General features: G+C 56.0%; 2 protein-coding genes across 2 annotated transcripts in view; both read left to right on the top strand.

The window, feature by feature from the left end:
- The first annotated feature begins 2,965 nt into the window (after positions 1–2,965).
- LOC132076779 (E3 ubiquitin-protein ligase HECTD3-like) lies at positions 2,966–11,284 on the top strand. Its single transcript, XM_059478098.1, has 21 exons — positions 2,966–3,386; positions 3,464–3,624; positions 4,168–4,260; positions 4,695–4,830; positions 5,190–5,305; positions 5,569–5,682; positions 6,757–6,839; positions 7,077–7,242; positions 7,583–7,664; positions 7,921–8,103; positions 8,196–8,245; positions 8,359–8,423; positions 8,665–8,768; positions 9,010–9,129; positions 9,258–9,347; positions 9,440–9,646; positions 9,880–10,009; positions 10,387–10,461; positions 10,710–10,791; positions 10,886–10,957; positions 11,126–11,284. The coding sequence occupies exons 1-21, from the start codon at positions 3,069–3,071 to the stop codon at positions 11,199–11,201; spliced, it is 2,523 nt and encodes an 840-aa protein (XP_059334081.1). The 5' UTR covers positions 2,966–3,068; the 3' UTR covers positions 11,202–11,284.
- A 568-nt stretch (positions 11,285–11,852) lies between these two features.
- The window catches only part of EIF2B3 (eukaryotic translation initiation factor 2B subunit gamma), a 95,459-nt gene continuing 92,046 nt past the window's right edge, over positions 11,853–15,265 (top strand). The window contains exon 1 of the mRNA XM_059478272.1: positions 11,853–12,082. Coding sequence (XP_059334255.1) covers positions 11,935–12,082 — 148 coding nt within the window. The 5' untranslated portion in view covers positions 11,853–11,934. The remainder of the gene's footprint in view (positions 12,083–15,265) is intronic.

The following is a 15,265-nucleotide window of genomic DNA, read 5'->3' as shown; positions in this document are numbered from 1 at the left end:
GCCCTAGTCTTTGGTGGAGGGTGAGCTGATGTCACCTGCTGGAATGGGCAGGTTAGGAGCCAGCTAGGGCTGCTTGGGGTGATCAGTTTTAGGGGAACAAGCACCTCTGGCTCCCCTACCCTTGGAAGCAACTGCAGCTGAAGGAGAGTAGCTGAGGCTATTACAGACATATACCCAGAACACTTCAGGTTTCTCACTGAGATGTGTTTAGACAGCGCTGTTCCCTCTCATTATCCACATACAGAGCTCCAGCCTTGCATGATGAGGAGAGGGCTGCTGTGCAAGGCAACACAGAGAGCAGAACCTGGCTGAAGTGGTGGAATCCTTCCCTAGAAGCATTGTGGCACCTCTCTCTTTGGAGATGCTCAAGACTTCTTGTACAGCCTTGGGCACTGTGATCAACCTTCCAGTTTCATCCTGCTGGCTTTAGATCTAGGCCCTCCCTAACCTGAAGCACTTGATGACTATGGAGTTATCAACTAGTTTTTTCCCACGTTTCCTGCATTTCTCTACTCTTCCTTCCAGCAAGGTCTTTTAGCATCTGAGACGTCTTACTTCCTGCCACTCTGTCCTGCCCAAGGGCTTGCTGGACTCTGGGGAGATGATCTAGCTGGTGTCAGGGATTTCTGTTTAAAAGATACTTGTAGTAACAGGACTCTGGCCCTAGCAGAAAGGGAATCACCCAGGATGGTCTGGATTTAACTCCTACAAGCATACTGAGAAAACCATTTTTTTTACCATATAAACCATTGTTTTACTGTTTATTTTGTGTTATCACCATACACATGTTGGAGAATCGCAGCAGTTGCTGCTGTGGTGGTGTACTGGGGTGAGAGATCTGTGAAAGACCCTCTAGTAGGGAGAGGAGCCCATTGCAGCAGTGAGTTTGTTTGGTGCATGGTCAGAGGGTCTGGAAAAACATGGCAGCTGTTGAACAATGTCAAGATAATGCACTGATTGTGCTGTTGAGTTTGCTGTGCAAAGGTAAGCTGGGAAGAAAGAGCTGGGAGTGGCCTGGATGTCCTCTGCCTGATCCTCTCATCTGCAGCGTTTTAAAGCCAATCACAAACTGAATGTCCTGTGACAGCCCAGCGAATTGTGGAAAAGGTCAGCCTGGCTCAACTCTGGCCAATCTCAGGGCCCAAAATAGATGTTAGGTCAGTGCTGGGTCCCGTTTCTTCTCTGATCTCTAAAGCTGTGGGTAGGAACTGTCTTCTGTTGTGTTTGACGAGGCACAAATCAAGTGCCCTGGAGTCCTGCTGCTTGTGGCTTGGGGCAAGAGTGCTGATTATCAGGAAGCAGCAGCTGCGTGTCCTCGCCCCAAGAACCAGTCTCATTCAGTGGAGATCGATTTTCAAGCCAGTGCCATCCTAAGTCTCTGCGCTGCTGAGGAGCATCTCCATGTGCCAGAGATGCAGCTCTACAGGGTGAGTAGGGGTGAGCTGGGGGAGGGAGTGATGCCATCATGGTTCCATGTAACCACTCGCTCTCTTCTGCCTTCAACTGCTGGATTGTGATAGAATAGTGTCAGGTGATCAATAATGCACATGTAGTTAGCTGTTCTTGTTATGCTACTGCTACCCTGGAGTATGACAAACCCTTAGTAGTTTGACAGGTTCTGTCTGTCCCTGCCTCGTGTAGGATCTAGAATAAAATTAATGAACTAACTGCTCCTGGCCTTCCTGATGATTTCTCAGGTCTGCCTGGGGCTCCTGTGTCCTTCTGTTGGGTTAAATAGTGGATGTGACACTTGGGGACATGGTTTAGTCATAAACATGGCAGTGCTGGGTTAGCAGTTGGACTCTATGAACTTAGAGGTCTTTTCCAGCCTAAATGATTCTGTGATTCTAAGCAGCAATGAAGACTGGTGTTGTGAGAGGCAGCTGGAGGTGAAGCAGAAATTGGCCCTGCCATGTCTTGCACACAAAGTAGTGTCACATTGGTTACTCAGAGTCCTGGCTTAACCCTTTACAGCAGCTCTGAAAACCAGTGGTACAGGGTGACTGGCTGCAGAAGGAGGGCCCAGGACCCTCCTGGCTATAGTTACTGCAGGCAAAAGCAAGGCCCAAGTCTGCATTTCTTCTGCATTGTGGTTCACGGCAAGGCAGGTGGCCATTGCTGCGGTGAGGCACAGTCATGCCTGTTCAACAGGTGACAATGCAGGGATGAACAGCTATGGGATCTCTCTGCACTGTGCCTTTGCAGGCAGGGATGGAGCTGGACTCTGACCTGCCAGGAGGAGCAGGCAGGCACCAGGGACCTTTGAGCTCTGCCATCTGCTTGTTTCATGATCCTTCAACTCAACCCTTTGTGCCCAACGTGAAGAAATTAAGGTAGCATGGGGTGGAGCTGAGTTGCTCTCTGCCATCGCCTTGCTGTGGAATGCAACAAGCAGCCATGACACGGGGTGTCACACCCCATGTTCAGGGCAGGGTGGGGGAGGTGTGGTTGGGCGCTTTTGGGTGTAATGGCCTCACTCCTGCTGCCAGGATGCCTCTGCCACCTGGGATAAAGCTGTTCTGGGCAGGGAAGCCTGTCCTCCTCCCCAGCAGTGCTTGGAGCATCTCCACCTGCTGCAGGCCTGCCCAGGGCAGGGATATAACAGCCAGAAGCTGGCTCTCCCATACCAGAATTCCCACTAACCTCTTTTCCCTGTTCAGGCTGGAGATGTAGCCCTGTGCCCTGATGGCACAGGACTCCCTCTCTGCTTGTCGGAATTGCAGGCAATGACAGAGATGTTGGAGGCCGGGAGAGAGCAGATACTGAAGTGGGCGTAACAGAGTCACATTTTGGCAAAGGGGGCCCGGAACTGGCGACGGGAGCGCCGGCGGCCCGAGAGTGATGAAGAAGCTCTGGGGCGTGCCCGGGGCACGGGCGGAGCGGCGCCTGCCTGGCGTGGAGGCGGCAGCTGCGAAGTGAGCGCTGCCCGAGGCGGGGCGGCGCCGCAGGGAGGTGGGCACGGCGGCCCCGCCGGAGGCGCCCCGGCCCGGCGGGCACTCCCGGGCGGACACGGTCGTGGCACAGCCCGGGGCGCAGCGCAGCGGCGCGGAGCCGGTGCCCGGAGCGCGATGAAGGCGGGCGGGGAGGCGCCGCACCAGGTGCTGGGCCGGCTGCGGTTCCTGCTGCAGTGCAGCGAGTGTTTCCGCCGTGCCCGGGCGCCGCCCGCCGCTCTCTGCTACGTGCCGCGGGAGGTGCAGTACAAGATCTGCAAGGACCCCTCGGCCCCCGCGGCCGCCGCCGCCCGCAGCCTGCTCAGCGTGTGGGACAGCCCGGGGCCGGCGCGGGGCGGCAGAGCCGCCATGATCGAGGTGCGGAAGGGCGGCTGCCTGCGCGCCAGCGGCGAGGAGTACTGCAACAGCGCCGGGCTCTGGGTCAAGCTCAGCAAGGTAACGGGGGGCGGCGCCGGGAACCAGCCGGGCATGCCGGGTCCCCACGGCGGTGACAGGACGGGATGTGCCTTCAGGAGCAGCTGGAGGAGTACGCGAGCACCCGTCACTTGGCGGAGGGCTGGGTCCTGGCGCAGAGGTTCGGAGAGGGAGGAGATAAATTAGTCCCGGTTGACTCCGTGGAGAGGATCCAGTGTCAGCACCAAACGCTGGGCGTTGATTACAGACCTGCTGTCAGGTATGGCCCCGGGCAGGAACTGGGCTCTGGGCGCTGGAAACGCGTGTGGCCGGTCCTCACAGAGGACATGAAACCCAACCATCCCGAATCCCTTGGGCACGCCCAGCACAGCCCGCTCTATAGCCCCAGCGCAGGTGGGACCGTCCCCACCGAGCACCGGCGGGCAGGTGGATGCTCCCTGTAGATGAATCCTGTTTGCTTGTGGCAGCGCCTGCACAGAATAAAGATGATACCAGGGGTATCGTCATAATCTTCTGAGTCATTTGAATTTGGGCTGAGCCCAAATGACACAGAGGTTGTGCAGCGATCAGAGAGCTCAAATTTTATTTTCCTGATGGAAGGTCATGTGCACGGCGGGATTCCCCTGCTCTGTCCCAGACTATACTCGGGTGCAGGGACACTCACCCTTCCCCCTGCTGTTCTTGGGTGTCACCCCCAGTGCCCCACTGCTGCTGACTACACTTCAGGCTAAGGCAGTAATGGACACACTGAGCACTGACACATCTTTTCCATTGTGTGACTCCTCTGCCTCTGCTGCTCCAGCTGGGAACAAGTGGTGGACCTGACGTACTCCATACGCCTTGGAGAGATGCCCAGGCTCATAGAGCAGGATGAGGCTGCCGTGCAGAAGTTTCGGTATGAATGCGTCTCCTAGAGCGGGATTGCAGCATCCTTAGGGGCTGCTGGCCAGGGCCTGGACATGCCTGCAGGGCCAAGACTGGCTTCAGGGTCTGGAGGGGGGAGGATAGTGCCACGAGACACTTTGCCTTTGACATTGGTACCTCAGCACTGCTCAAGTGAAGATGGCCTTTGCTCCACAGACTATTGGAGTGACTGTGTACTGCTATTCCACTGGCTTGGAGTGGCCATTAAAACCTGGTGTGCTGATGATGAGATAGAGCCGTGCCATCTGTCTGCTGCAGCACAGTGACCTGGCACCATGTCAGTTTGGTGGCCATGAGACCCTGCAGCCAGTCTCAGCTGGGGCTAGGGCTCCTGCACACTGCTGGTGGGCAGGTTTGGGGTGCAGCCTGGTCTTCTCATCCTATTAACACAGAGACTCCCTGCAGGTCCGTGCCCCCAGGCTGGACCTATGAGCACGACATGGAGCTGGGGCGCTTCCTGTACAATCACAGCGAGAAGAAGCTGCAGAGTGCGGACTGCGTGAAGGAACACATCAACAGCATCGAGGTCTCCTCACACGCGGTGCGTAGTGGGGCTCCTCTGCAGCCTCAAAGCAGCACAAGACATGTGAGCATCAGCACAGATGTGGGTGGAGTGGCCAGCTGTGGCTGTCCCCTCTGCAAGGGGCAGGGCATGGTGGGGGGATTTTGCTGCTCTAGCAAACCTGTTGGGAGTTGGGATCAAAACCCCATTGTGTCTCTGGGGCACTGGGGGTCCACAGCCATGCCCAGTTTGCTATGTCAGGGAGCCACCATCCACCCACAGCCTAGCAAACCAAGGGGCTGGCCTGTTCCTGACCCCTTTGGACCCACAGAACACATCTAAGAGGAGGCCATGGCGTGTCCAAGGATGCTCATCTCCCTCCCTCTGCTCACTTGCAGGAGGATTGTGCTGCAGCCCATCTGACAGACAACCTGACACACACCTTCTGGGAGAGCAACGGGCCCCCGGGGCAGCACTGGGTGCGGCTCAACATGAAGAAAGGAGCCATTGTCAAGTGAGACCTCGGGGTGTCCCTCCATGCCAACAGCTGTGCCAGGGAAGGACAGAGTGCAGGGCAAAGCACCATCTTCCTCTTCAACCCAGCTTTCCCCCTGCTGCACCTGGGGGTGTGGGGTAGAGGTGGGGGACAGCTGCTGCCAAAGGCACCCCAGGAAGACACAGCCTTGCCCCAGGCCTGGGACAACTCTGGGGGCACCTCTGGGCTCAGGCAGCTCATGAGGGGAGGACAATGCTGTTTCTTCCTCTTCTCACCCCCAGGAGGCTGTGGCTGATGCTGGATGGGCAGTCCAACTCCCATATACCCAGGCGAGTGGCTGTGTATGGGGGAACATTAAGCAGGCTGCAGCACCTGAGAACAGTCCTAATTAACGAGTGAGTAATGAGTGAGGAGCAGCCTGTTCCCAGCTTGTGCCAAACTCCTGAGCTGTCTCTATGTCTTGAGCAGATATTAAGGATGGGGCTGGGGTTGGTTCTGAGTGACTTGCCAGTGACAGTGGCTCTCCGAGGGTTGGAGCTCTCTGAGTGCAGGCTACATCTGCTCCCACAGTGTGGTGGTCCCTTGCTTCCATGTGCCAGTCAAGTGCCTTATCTCCTCTCCTGCTCCTCACCCACGCTGCAGCAGCTGGTCTGCAGTGTGCTTCCTTCTGCCTGGTGACTTTGGTGGTCTTTCTACCTCTTCCTCCTCACTTCTGGAGCACACACCACTGCTGCCACCTTCCTGCGCATCTCTGCCATGCTGTAGCCAAGAAGTCCTGGGTGCTTCACCTCTTCATCTTCACCCGGGCCCTGAACACCCTTCTCAAGGCAGCCAGGGGCTTACATAGGAGTGCAAAGGTCTCCTTAGCCTTCCCTCAAAACATGCCTGTTTGATGTTCTCTGGCTGAGCTGTGAAATCTGTGTCTGAAGAAGCACCCATGAGACTGCAGAGGTGTCCTTTGCAGTGGCAGGAGCCAGCTCCTTACTTAACCTGAATGCTTGCAGTGTTTTTTCCCCATGGGCTCACAGGACTTTGATGGGACCTTGACAAGGCGTTGAAAATACACTTAGTAAATTGCTCATTTCCACAAATCCCTGTTTCTTTCAAAAACACACCACCCTTGCATGACCAGCTCTGCTTGAAGGATAGTTCTGCCCTTGTGAGATTTGCTGGGACCCCCAAGAACAGTGAATGTTCTCAGCCGCCTTGTCTTTCTGTACTGCTTTGAATTTGTGCTCTTTTCTGGCTTTTTTGGATGCGGCTTCCACCTCCTCCAGAACGCCTCTGTGCCTCTGACAGCCTCTTCTCTGCTTGGGCACCTCCTGCCACAGCCCTGGTGAGGTGTGGGGGCTTTTGCATGGGTAGAAGCACATCCTTGGCTGGGGAGCCAGAGTGGCCTGTGCCTTGCTGGCCACCTCACCATGGTCTGTGCCTCATGGCTCTGCCATCTCCCTCCATGCCGTGTGCAGGAACAGCTACCAGAACATCTGCATCCTCCGCGACATGAAAACCCACGTGCCCGTGCTGGAGATCCGCTTCCTGGAGTGCCGGGGTGAGCCTGTGCACCCACGCTGTGCCTGCCAGTCCAGCCTGGCCCTAAACCCACAGCCAATCCTGACCCTGCGGCTCTTCCTACCACACTTGCTGCTTTTTGGGATCCATTGGTGGGGAGGTTGAGGAACGAGCTTCAAATGAAATGCTGCAGGTGCTGGGGGCGCCTCGCCTCTCGCTGCAGCATCGGGGCCGTGCTGGCTGCAGCACACGCAGCGTCGCCGTTCTTTCTCGGCAGCCCAAGGGTACAACGTCCGTCTGCAGGGGATTAAGATCGTGTCCTTCTGGGAGTGGGACCTGGTCCTGAACGCTGGCATGTTCCAGCCAGCCCGGCTGGTTCGCTACCCTCTCCTGGAAAGGGTGGAAGCTGACGTGCTGTACCGGCGAGCTGTGCTCATCCAGAGGTACGGCACAGGGAGGCCACAATTCCTACAGTGATCTCAGTCCCAAAAGGCAACGTGCCTTGACCTGCAGGGCAGCCCCAGGCTGGAGTCAGCACTGGCCCCACAGAGACCTTCTGCAGTGATTCAGCTGCAGTGCAGCAGCATGGGTTGGGCTGCTCTTGTTTGCAGCATTTTTTTGGGGAAATGAAATTAAGTGCTTGGACAGAGGGTGGGTGCTCCCCTGGTGTCTGATGTCTTTCAATGGGCTGGAGGGGACCCATGTGCAGGGAGCACAGTGCCCAGGGGTTGTGGTGAAATGCCGCTCTCCTGCAGCCTCACACTGCTTCTCTCCTGTCTCCAGGTTTGTCCAGCTCCTGGAAAGTGTCCTGTGTTACCTGATACCCCTCTCCGAAGACAGCATTGGCACCTTCAATGCATTCAGGGTGAGCATGTGCCAGGCTTCCCTGGGATGGTGCCAGTAGGGGCATCTCCTCACAAGTGCAGGTTTTCTGGGGGCTGTCGTGTTTCCTCTTTATCCAGTGGGGACAGACCAGCTCAGGGCTGAGAGCTCCCATGTTTGGCATTGCCTGAGGGATGGAGGAGCATCCCCTGTGACACCAGGGCTGACTTGAGGAGTGGAAAAGACAGCAGGTGGTGGCAGGATCAGACCTCTAACCATCCCTGCTTATCCCTTGCTAGAGCATTAAGCCATTCCTGCTGCTGTCCAAGCAGAGTGAAGCCCTCATTGCCCACTGTCTGCAGTCCTCAGAGAGCTCTGCTCCTGACTGCCTGCCAAAGCTCTACATCAACCGGCTCCTGGCCCAGGAGCACCGTGCCAACCCCGCGCTGGACCCCAGCTGCAGGAACGCCGTCTTCACCCAGGTACGGCACCGCTGTGCCCTGTGCCAGGTACCTGTCACTTCAGCAGCTGACTTGCCCCCATCTCATCCCCTTTCTGCTCTGCTACTCTCCAGCTGTATGAAGGCCTCAGCTCTTCCAAGAACAATCAGCCCCTGGACTACAGGTAGGTGTTCAGTGTCATATTTGTGTGGTGTCACTTCCCCCGAGCAGGGTGCAGGGAGATTCCAGGTGCTGCTGGTATGGAAGGATGTGCATGGGGCTGTTGCTTCCCCACAGGTGGCCCCTGACCTACAGCCAGTGGTGGGAGTGTGATTTCGTCACTGAGGGCATCATTGACAGTGGTGAGAGCTCTCCCCTGGTGTCTCATGTGTTGGGGTGCAGCTCAGTGGGTGCCTACACTGTCCCAGCTGCTTTGGAAGCGGCAGCCCCCTGCTCTGCAAACATGAGATCATTCCTGTATCTCCCCTACCCCACCAGTGCTGCTGCTGATGCCCCAAGCGGGGGAGCAGCTTGGCCAGATACTGTGGCTCAGTGTCTGGCCGTGGTGTGTCAGGCACTGACCATCCTCTGCCCCCCCTGCAGGTGGTGGCTTTCGGGACAGCCTGACAGATGTGTCAGAGGAACTGTGTCCCAGCTCCAGCGATGTCCCGGTGCCCCTGCCATTCTTTGTGCGCACCTCCAACCAGGTTTGGCATCCCACAGTCTGTCTGTCCTGGGCAGGGGAGTCAGTCAGCAGCGCCTGGGGTGCCAGCCCTACCTTAATGCTTGCAGGGCTGTTGGCTGGGGGAGCTGTGCTTGTACCTGGGAGATCTCCTGGAGGGGTGTAAAGGGCAGGAGAGGCAGGTGGAGGGGTGAATGTGGGGGAGGCTGCAGGAGAGACCATGCTGGCCTTGTCACGTCTCTGTGTCCTAAGAGTGTCTCACACAGGCTAACAGCAGCAGTGACACCAGGGACAGGTATGTCCCCAACCCCTCCTGCAAGGACTTCCCCAAGTATGAGTGGATCGGGCAGCTGATGGGAGCAGCCCTGAGGAGCAAGGAGTTTCTGGTGAGCACAGCAGAGCCTTCCTGGCCAGTGAGGGGGCTTGGCAGGGGCCCCCCTGTCTTGGGCAGAGGGGCTGCCTGGGAGTGAGGAAGAGGCAGGAGGAGAATGCTTGTGTCTGCTCCTTTTGGCAGATCCTGTCTTTGCCAGCGCTAGTGTGGAAGCAGCTGGCAGGGGAAGAGGTCAGCTGGAGCAGGGACTTTGCCACTGTGGACTCAGAGCTGGTGAGCAGGGCCAGGTGCTGGCAGGGCAGCGCTGTGCTCTCTTATGGCTGCTCTGGCTCCACTGTGGTGGCTGTTCCTCATTTGGATTGCAGGTGAAGCTGCTGGAGGTGCTGGAGAGGGTGGATAAGGAAGGCTTTGAGTTCATGTTTGGCAGAGAGCTGACCTACACGACGGTGCTGAGTGACCAGCGCGTGGTGGAGCTGATCCCCAACGGCAGCAACACCGCCGTGCGCTACGAGGACCGCAGGGAGTTCATCCGCCTGGTGCAAAAGGCTCGGCTGGAGGAGAGCAAGGAGCAGGTGACACTGTCCCCCAGGGCTCACAGGGGACCCTGCTCCTGTGGCAAGATGTTCTGGTACTTGTGGGACTGCCAGCTCCAGCTGGGTGGTTTCTTTGTGCATCTCATGCCCAGGATGTTTGTGTGCCCTGGGGAGTCCCTTATGGGGTCCTGTGGTTGCTGTCCTCTGAGCTCTAGGTGGCTGCCAGGGCTCAGACCCACCGTGGTGACATGGAGCCCATCCTGTGTCCTCAGATTGCAGCCATACGTGCTGGGCTGCTCCGTGTGGTGCCCCAGCCCGTGCTGGACCTGCTCACCTGGCAGCAGATAGAGAGGAGGATCTGTGGGGACCCGGAGATCACAGTGGCTGAGCTGCGCAAGTTCAGTAAGTCACAGGCCCAGAGCTGCTCCCTGCCCTCCACAAGGGCAGGGGATCCCCTTGATAATGCTTGTCTTGCACATGCATCCTGGTCATGGGATGCCTGAGAGCCTGGGGGAGGATTAGTTGGAGGGTCCCTGGATGCTTCAGGTTTAGCAGCAAACCCTGCTCTGGTCCATCTGGTCCTTAGCTGCTATGGGCAGAATTGAGTGGCCACTCTGCATACTAGGACCTCTGTTTCTCTGCCCACCATGACACAAGGTGCTGGTCCCACTCAGGGGTGCCAGGGGCTCTCATAGGCTTGCTTAGAAGCAGAGGGTCTCCTCCTTTCCTTTGCTTTGCTGGCAGTTTCTAATTAATTCATTGCACATTGTTTGTTGCAGTCAAGTTTGAGGACTTCCCCCCTGATGATACCCGTATCAAGTATTTCTTCGAGGCACTCAACAACTTCACCAGTGGTGAGTGACCCCAAACCTTTACCTGCTCTTCATGTGCAGTAGGACGGGGTAGGGTAGGGGGTTCCCCCTGCCCTGTGCCCCAGGGGTGCTCACCAGGTGCTTCCCTGGGAAGCGGCTGGGGTCATACCTGTTCCTGGGGTTCCAAGAGGATCCCTTAGCTTTGCCTCATGCTCCTGGGGTGATTCTGCAAGGCAGACCTTGCTGGGACAGCCCTGTCCCTGAGACCTGTGCTCTGTCCTTCCCCTCAGAGGATCTCAGCCATTTCCTCAAGTTTGCCACCGGCCGGAGCCGCCTCCCAGTTCAGATCAACGTCTACCCGGAAAGGTCGAAGTGAGTCCATCCTGCCTGGGGTCCCTGTGCCGTGCTGGAGTCCCCACATGATGTCAGGTTGCTGTGCTGGGGTCTGACTCTCCTTTCTCCCAAGCTCGGAAGCGTGGGACGTGATGCCACAGTCCTCCACATGCTCCTGCAGCTTCTTCTTGCCCAACTATTCCACGTGAGTTGAGCGGGGGATAGGGATGCTCCCCACTCCCTGGAGCTGGTGTTGGGGTTCCCATCAGGACTCCCCAGGCCTTCCCCTGGGGGATGTCCAGGCAGGTGTGGGGAGGGAAGCCTGAGGTTTTCTGTGGCCATAATGGCTGTGACCTGGCATTCCCCCTGCCAGGGCCAAGATCTGTGAGGAGATGCTGCGCTACGCCGTGTACAACTGCATGTCCATCGACACCGACAAGGATGAATGAGACCCCCTTGTGCCCACGCCGTGGGAACCTCAGGGACACTGGATTCAATAAAACAGCAGGCCCAGATCCTGCTGTCTTACCCCTGTTTGTGTCTGTGCTTCTCTAGGTCTGGGACTGCAGCTGGAAGGGTCAGCATGGCGCTGGACGCTGGGTGCTGCCCGCACAGGCTCCTGCGGGGTGGAGAGCATGGGGGCAGGGAGTGCTGTGAGTCCTGTCCCTTCTCTGGACATGGTGTGGGGAGCACAGCTGCAAACTGACCCCAGTGTCCCCGGTACACCCCACAGGGAGCCCCTAGTGTTCCCAGTACACCCCACACACAGAGCCCCCAGTGTCCCCGGTACACCCCACAGTGCTCCCCCGGTGTCCCCGCAGTGTCCCCCATTGCCCCCCGCAGTTCTCCCCGCGGCCGCCTGGGGGCGCTGTTCCGCCGAGCGCCCCCCGCCGCTGGGCAGGGATCCATTACTCGGCGCTCGGCAGCGCGGGGTCCATTCGCTCGGTGTTCCTCTCGCCGTCCTGGCTGGGTGGAGGCCGCCCGCAGCCCACCGGGGCTGGCGGATCGATTCTATCGGCGCTCGCCCGCCATCGACGCTCTCGGCTGTCCGCGCGCAGGCGCAGCGCGGCCGCGCCGCCATTGCTGCGCTGTCAGTGCCGGGAGCGGCCGCGGGGAGCGGAGCGGGGACCCGGCCTCGTCCCGCCTGTCCCGGTGAGGCCCTGCCTCTCACTCTGCCACACGATGGAGTTCCAGGCCGTGGTGATGGCGGCCGGAGGCGGCTCCCGCATGACGGACTTGACCTCCAGCATCCCGAAGCCGCTGCTCCCGGTGGGGAACCGGCCCCTGCTCTGGTACCCGCTGAACCTGCTGGAGCGCGCCGGCTTCGAAGGTGAGGCCCGGCGGGCTCTGGGTGTGCCGACCTGGGCACTGCGGGCTGCCCCTGCTCACCTCACCGCGGGCTGTCCCCGGGCACCGCCGCCGCTCCCGTCCGCTCCAATGCCGTGTCGCAGGTGCCCTGTTGGTACAGGTGCTGTAGCACATGTCCCCTCTGCGCTGGGGCTGTGCTGCTGGCCCGTGTCACATCCCTTCGCGCCCTCTCGGCTGCGCTCCCTGTGCCTGCACCCCTCGTCTCACCGAGGAAGGAGGTTGTAGAGCGGGGTGTGTTGGTCTTTTCTCCCAGGTGACAAGTGGCAGGACGAGAGGAAATGGTCTCAAGTTGCACCAGGGGAGGTTTAGATTGGATATTACGAAAATGTTTTTCACTGAAGGGATTTTAAAGCATTGGAAGAGATTGCCCAGAGTAGTGGTGGTGTCACCATCCCTGGAAGTGTTCAAAAACCATGAGTGTATGACACTTGAGGACGTGGTTTAGTGGTGACCGTGGTGGTGGTGCTGGTTGGTCGGACTTGATGATCTTCAAGCTCTTTTCCAACACTGCAGCGATTCTGTGATTCGAGGCCTTTCCCAGCTCTGATGTCATTCCCTGGGTCACTAACCTTGAGTCTCCCGTGTTCCTTTCTCAGTCATTAATGGCAGCAGTGTGAGGAGTGCCATCTCCCGGGGGTGCCTGCTGGTTTGTTGTTTCAGCCTGGCCCAGGCTCAGGGTTGCTGGCTCTGTCTGAGGCGCTCAGTCCGTGTGGCCACAGCAGGGTGGGGACAGTGGCACCCTCGTGGTGCTCCCCTGTGGGCTTTGTTTACACTGGGACTAAAGTGCTGTTTAGTACCTGGTGAGCTTCTTCAGTATCTTCTGAGGTTAGGCTTTTGTTCACCTTTTGAGTGCTGGTCAAATCTTTCTGTGGCGTCCCCCCAGCTTCTTCTAAAGCTTCTTCCTGACACCTTTCAAGCATCCAGGTTTTTATATTTATGTTTGTCTTTTGTGTTTCTTCTTCTCCATTTTGTCTCTATGATTATCCTGCACTTCATCCTGAGTCTGTGGCTTTCTCCCTGACTGCTTCTATATTCTATGGAGATGTAAAGATCAGTTCATGATTATCCATGTTAGCTTCTTACTATTTCAGTGAGAAGTAACAAAACTAAGAGCAGACTTTGCCTTTATTCTGTTTCATTAGAAGATACTAAAGAATTTCTGTTTCTTGGATTTGTTTTTTGTTTGTTGAAATCTGCATTCTGAATGTCTCCCTTCTTTGCCTGTTCTCCTGTCTCTTTTTTTTTTTTTCCAATACTTTTGTCCTGCAGTGGAAATTTAGATAGCTAAAATCTTCTGTGTAATCAGTATTGTGCTTTCTCTGGCTCTTTATTCAGAAATAACCATTTCCACTCGATGCTCTTGACCACTAGCACTAGGTGCTGCCCCTCTACCCAGCCCTGGTGAGGCACATCTGGAGTGCTGTGTCCAGTCCTGGGCTCCTCAGGACAGGAGGAACACGGAGCTCCAGGAGCAGATCCAGTGCAGGGCAACAAAGATGATGGAGGGACTGGAGCATCTCCCTTATGAGGAAATGCTGAGGGAGCTGGGCTGTTCAGAGGTGAAAAGAGAAGACTGAGAAGGGACCTAATCAATATCTGTCACTCTCTGAGGGGAGGTGCCAGAGGATGGACCAGGCTCTGTTCAGTGGTGCCAAGCAATGGTACAAGAGGAAACAGGCAGAAACTGATTCCCAGGAGGTTTGACCTGAACACGGGAAAGAACTTCTTTAATGTGCAGGTGACTGAGCCCTGGACAGGCTGTCAGAGGGGGTGTGGGATTTCCCTCACTGGGGGTATCCCAGAGCCATCTGGACACAGTCCTGTCATATGTGATTTGAGATGACCCTGCCTGAGCAGGGAGGTTGGCTCAGGTGACCCAGTGTGGTCCCTTCCATCCTGAACCCTGCTGTGACTCTGTGACAGTGCTGCAGTCAGATCTTTCTCCTTTCTCACACGTAGTGCTTCAGCTTACCTGTCCCCAGTGAAAGTGTGGACATGCAGGGTTGTATTCAGCAAATGCATTCAGCTTCAGTAAGAAAACTGCCACCTTCCTGCTCCTTCTGTGCTTCACTCTGTGACCAAGCTGTCCACCCCTGCATTAAATGATCCAGTGGCATCAGTTCTCTCCCTGGAGGATTAGTTCCTCATACTTGCTGTGGAAGTAAGTGGGTGTTCCATGGGTGACTCACTGTGTCTCTTTTGCCCTAACTGCAAGTGCTTCAGCTCTCCTAATATTTAGGAGGCCTTTGCCCAGCTCACCAGGTTTATGCTGAACTGTGTGAGCTTACAACTTGCACCTGACACCAGTTCCCCCTTCATCAGTTAATTCTTTGCCTAATTCAAGGTGTGCTTTCAGTCCTTTTCTCTAGGTTCTTCAGCCTATTTTGATTTCACACTGGCATCCAGTATGGGAGTGGAAGAGCAGCCATGTCTCTGGCACCAAAATGCCACACAAGTCCTATATTTACAGTTCTTTTCTCTTTTTTTTTAATAGATTCAAGATGAGTTGAGTTTTGATTGATGCAGATTTATTCCTGTGTTTTCATCTTGTCTATTCTATTATTATCATTCTTATTTATTATTTCCCATAATTCTCTGTTAAAATTCCATGTGGAATACAATGTTATAGTGTTGAGGTGTTTTGAGGGGATATTTTAACTGGAAAATTTGATTGTTGCTTTTCCTTCCCATTCTTAAGACTGGGGGAAAAGGTTTCTTGTCATCTTCTTTCCTCAGTCTTTTCTTTGCAGAGCTTCTGTTCTCACATTCTTCATTTTGGAAAATATGCTTTCATGCCAGTATTGATTTCCTTCAAATATGCATTTATCCTTTTTCTTTTGTAGATGGAATGAATTTGTTGCTCATATATTACTCCACTTTCTTGCCAAGCTGATGCTGAGAAATAGTTTAACCATTGTATTGTAATAGTGTGGTTGGTGTTGTCCACAGAGGATTACACAGGATTGGGGCAGCAAAAGACAAAGCTCTAAAGTGTTGGTGGCATGAGCACGGGGTCTCACTGGTCTGTTTGAGGACATATGGTTTGAAGTTGCTGGTTAATGATACAAGAAGTGTCTGTTCTGTCTTGGTAGCTCATGCCACACATGCATGTGTCCCTTTCAGTAACAGCCTCCCCCCAGCAAAG

Source organism: Ammospiza nelsoni, chromosome 9 (genome assembly GCF_027579445.1).
Source record: "Ammospiza nelsoni isolate bAmmNel1 chromosome 9, bAmmNel1.pri, whole genome shotgun sequence".
NCBI lineage: Eukaryota > Metazoa > Chordata > Aves > Passeriformes > Passerellidae > Ammospiza > Ammospiza nelsoni.
Note: the sequence above shows the minus strand (reverse complement) of the source record. Positions and strands in the feature narration are given on the sequence as shown.

Coding starts and splice junctions, on each gene's coding strand:
- LOC132076779 (XM_059478098.1), top strand. CDS start 3,069: ATGAAGGCGGGCGGGGAGGCGCCGCACCAGGTGCTGGGCCGGCTGCGG. Junction 3,625..4,167: donor GATTACAGACCTGCTGTCAG/GTATGGCCCCGG, acceptor CTGCTGCTCCAG/CTGGGAACAAGTGGTGGACC. Junction 10,958..11,125: donor TTCTTGCCCAACTATTCCAC/GTGAGTTGAGCG, acceptor TCCCCCTGCCAG/GGCCAAGATCTGTGAGGAGA.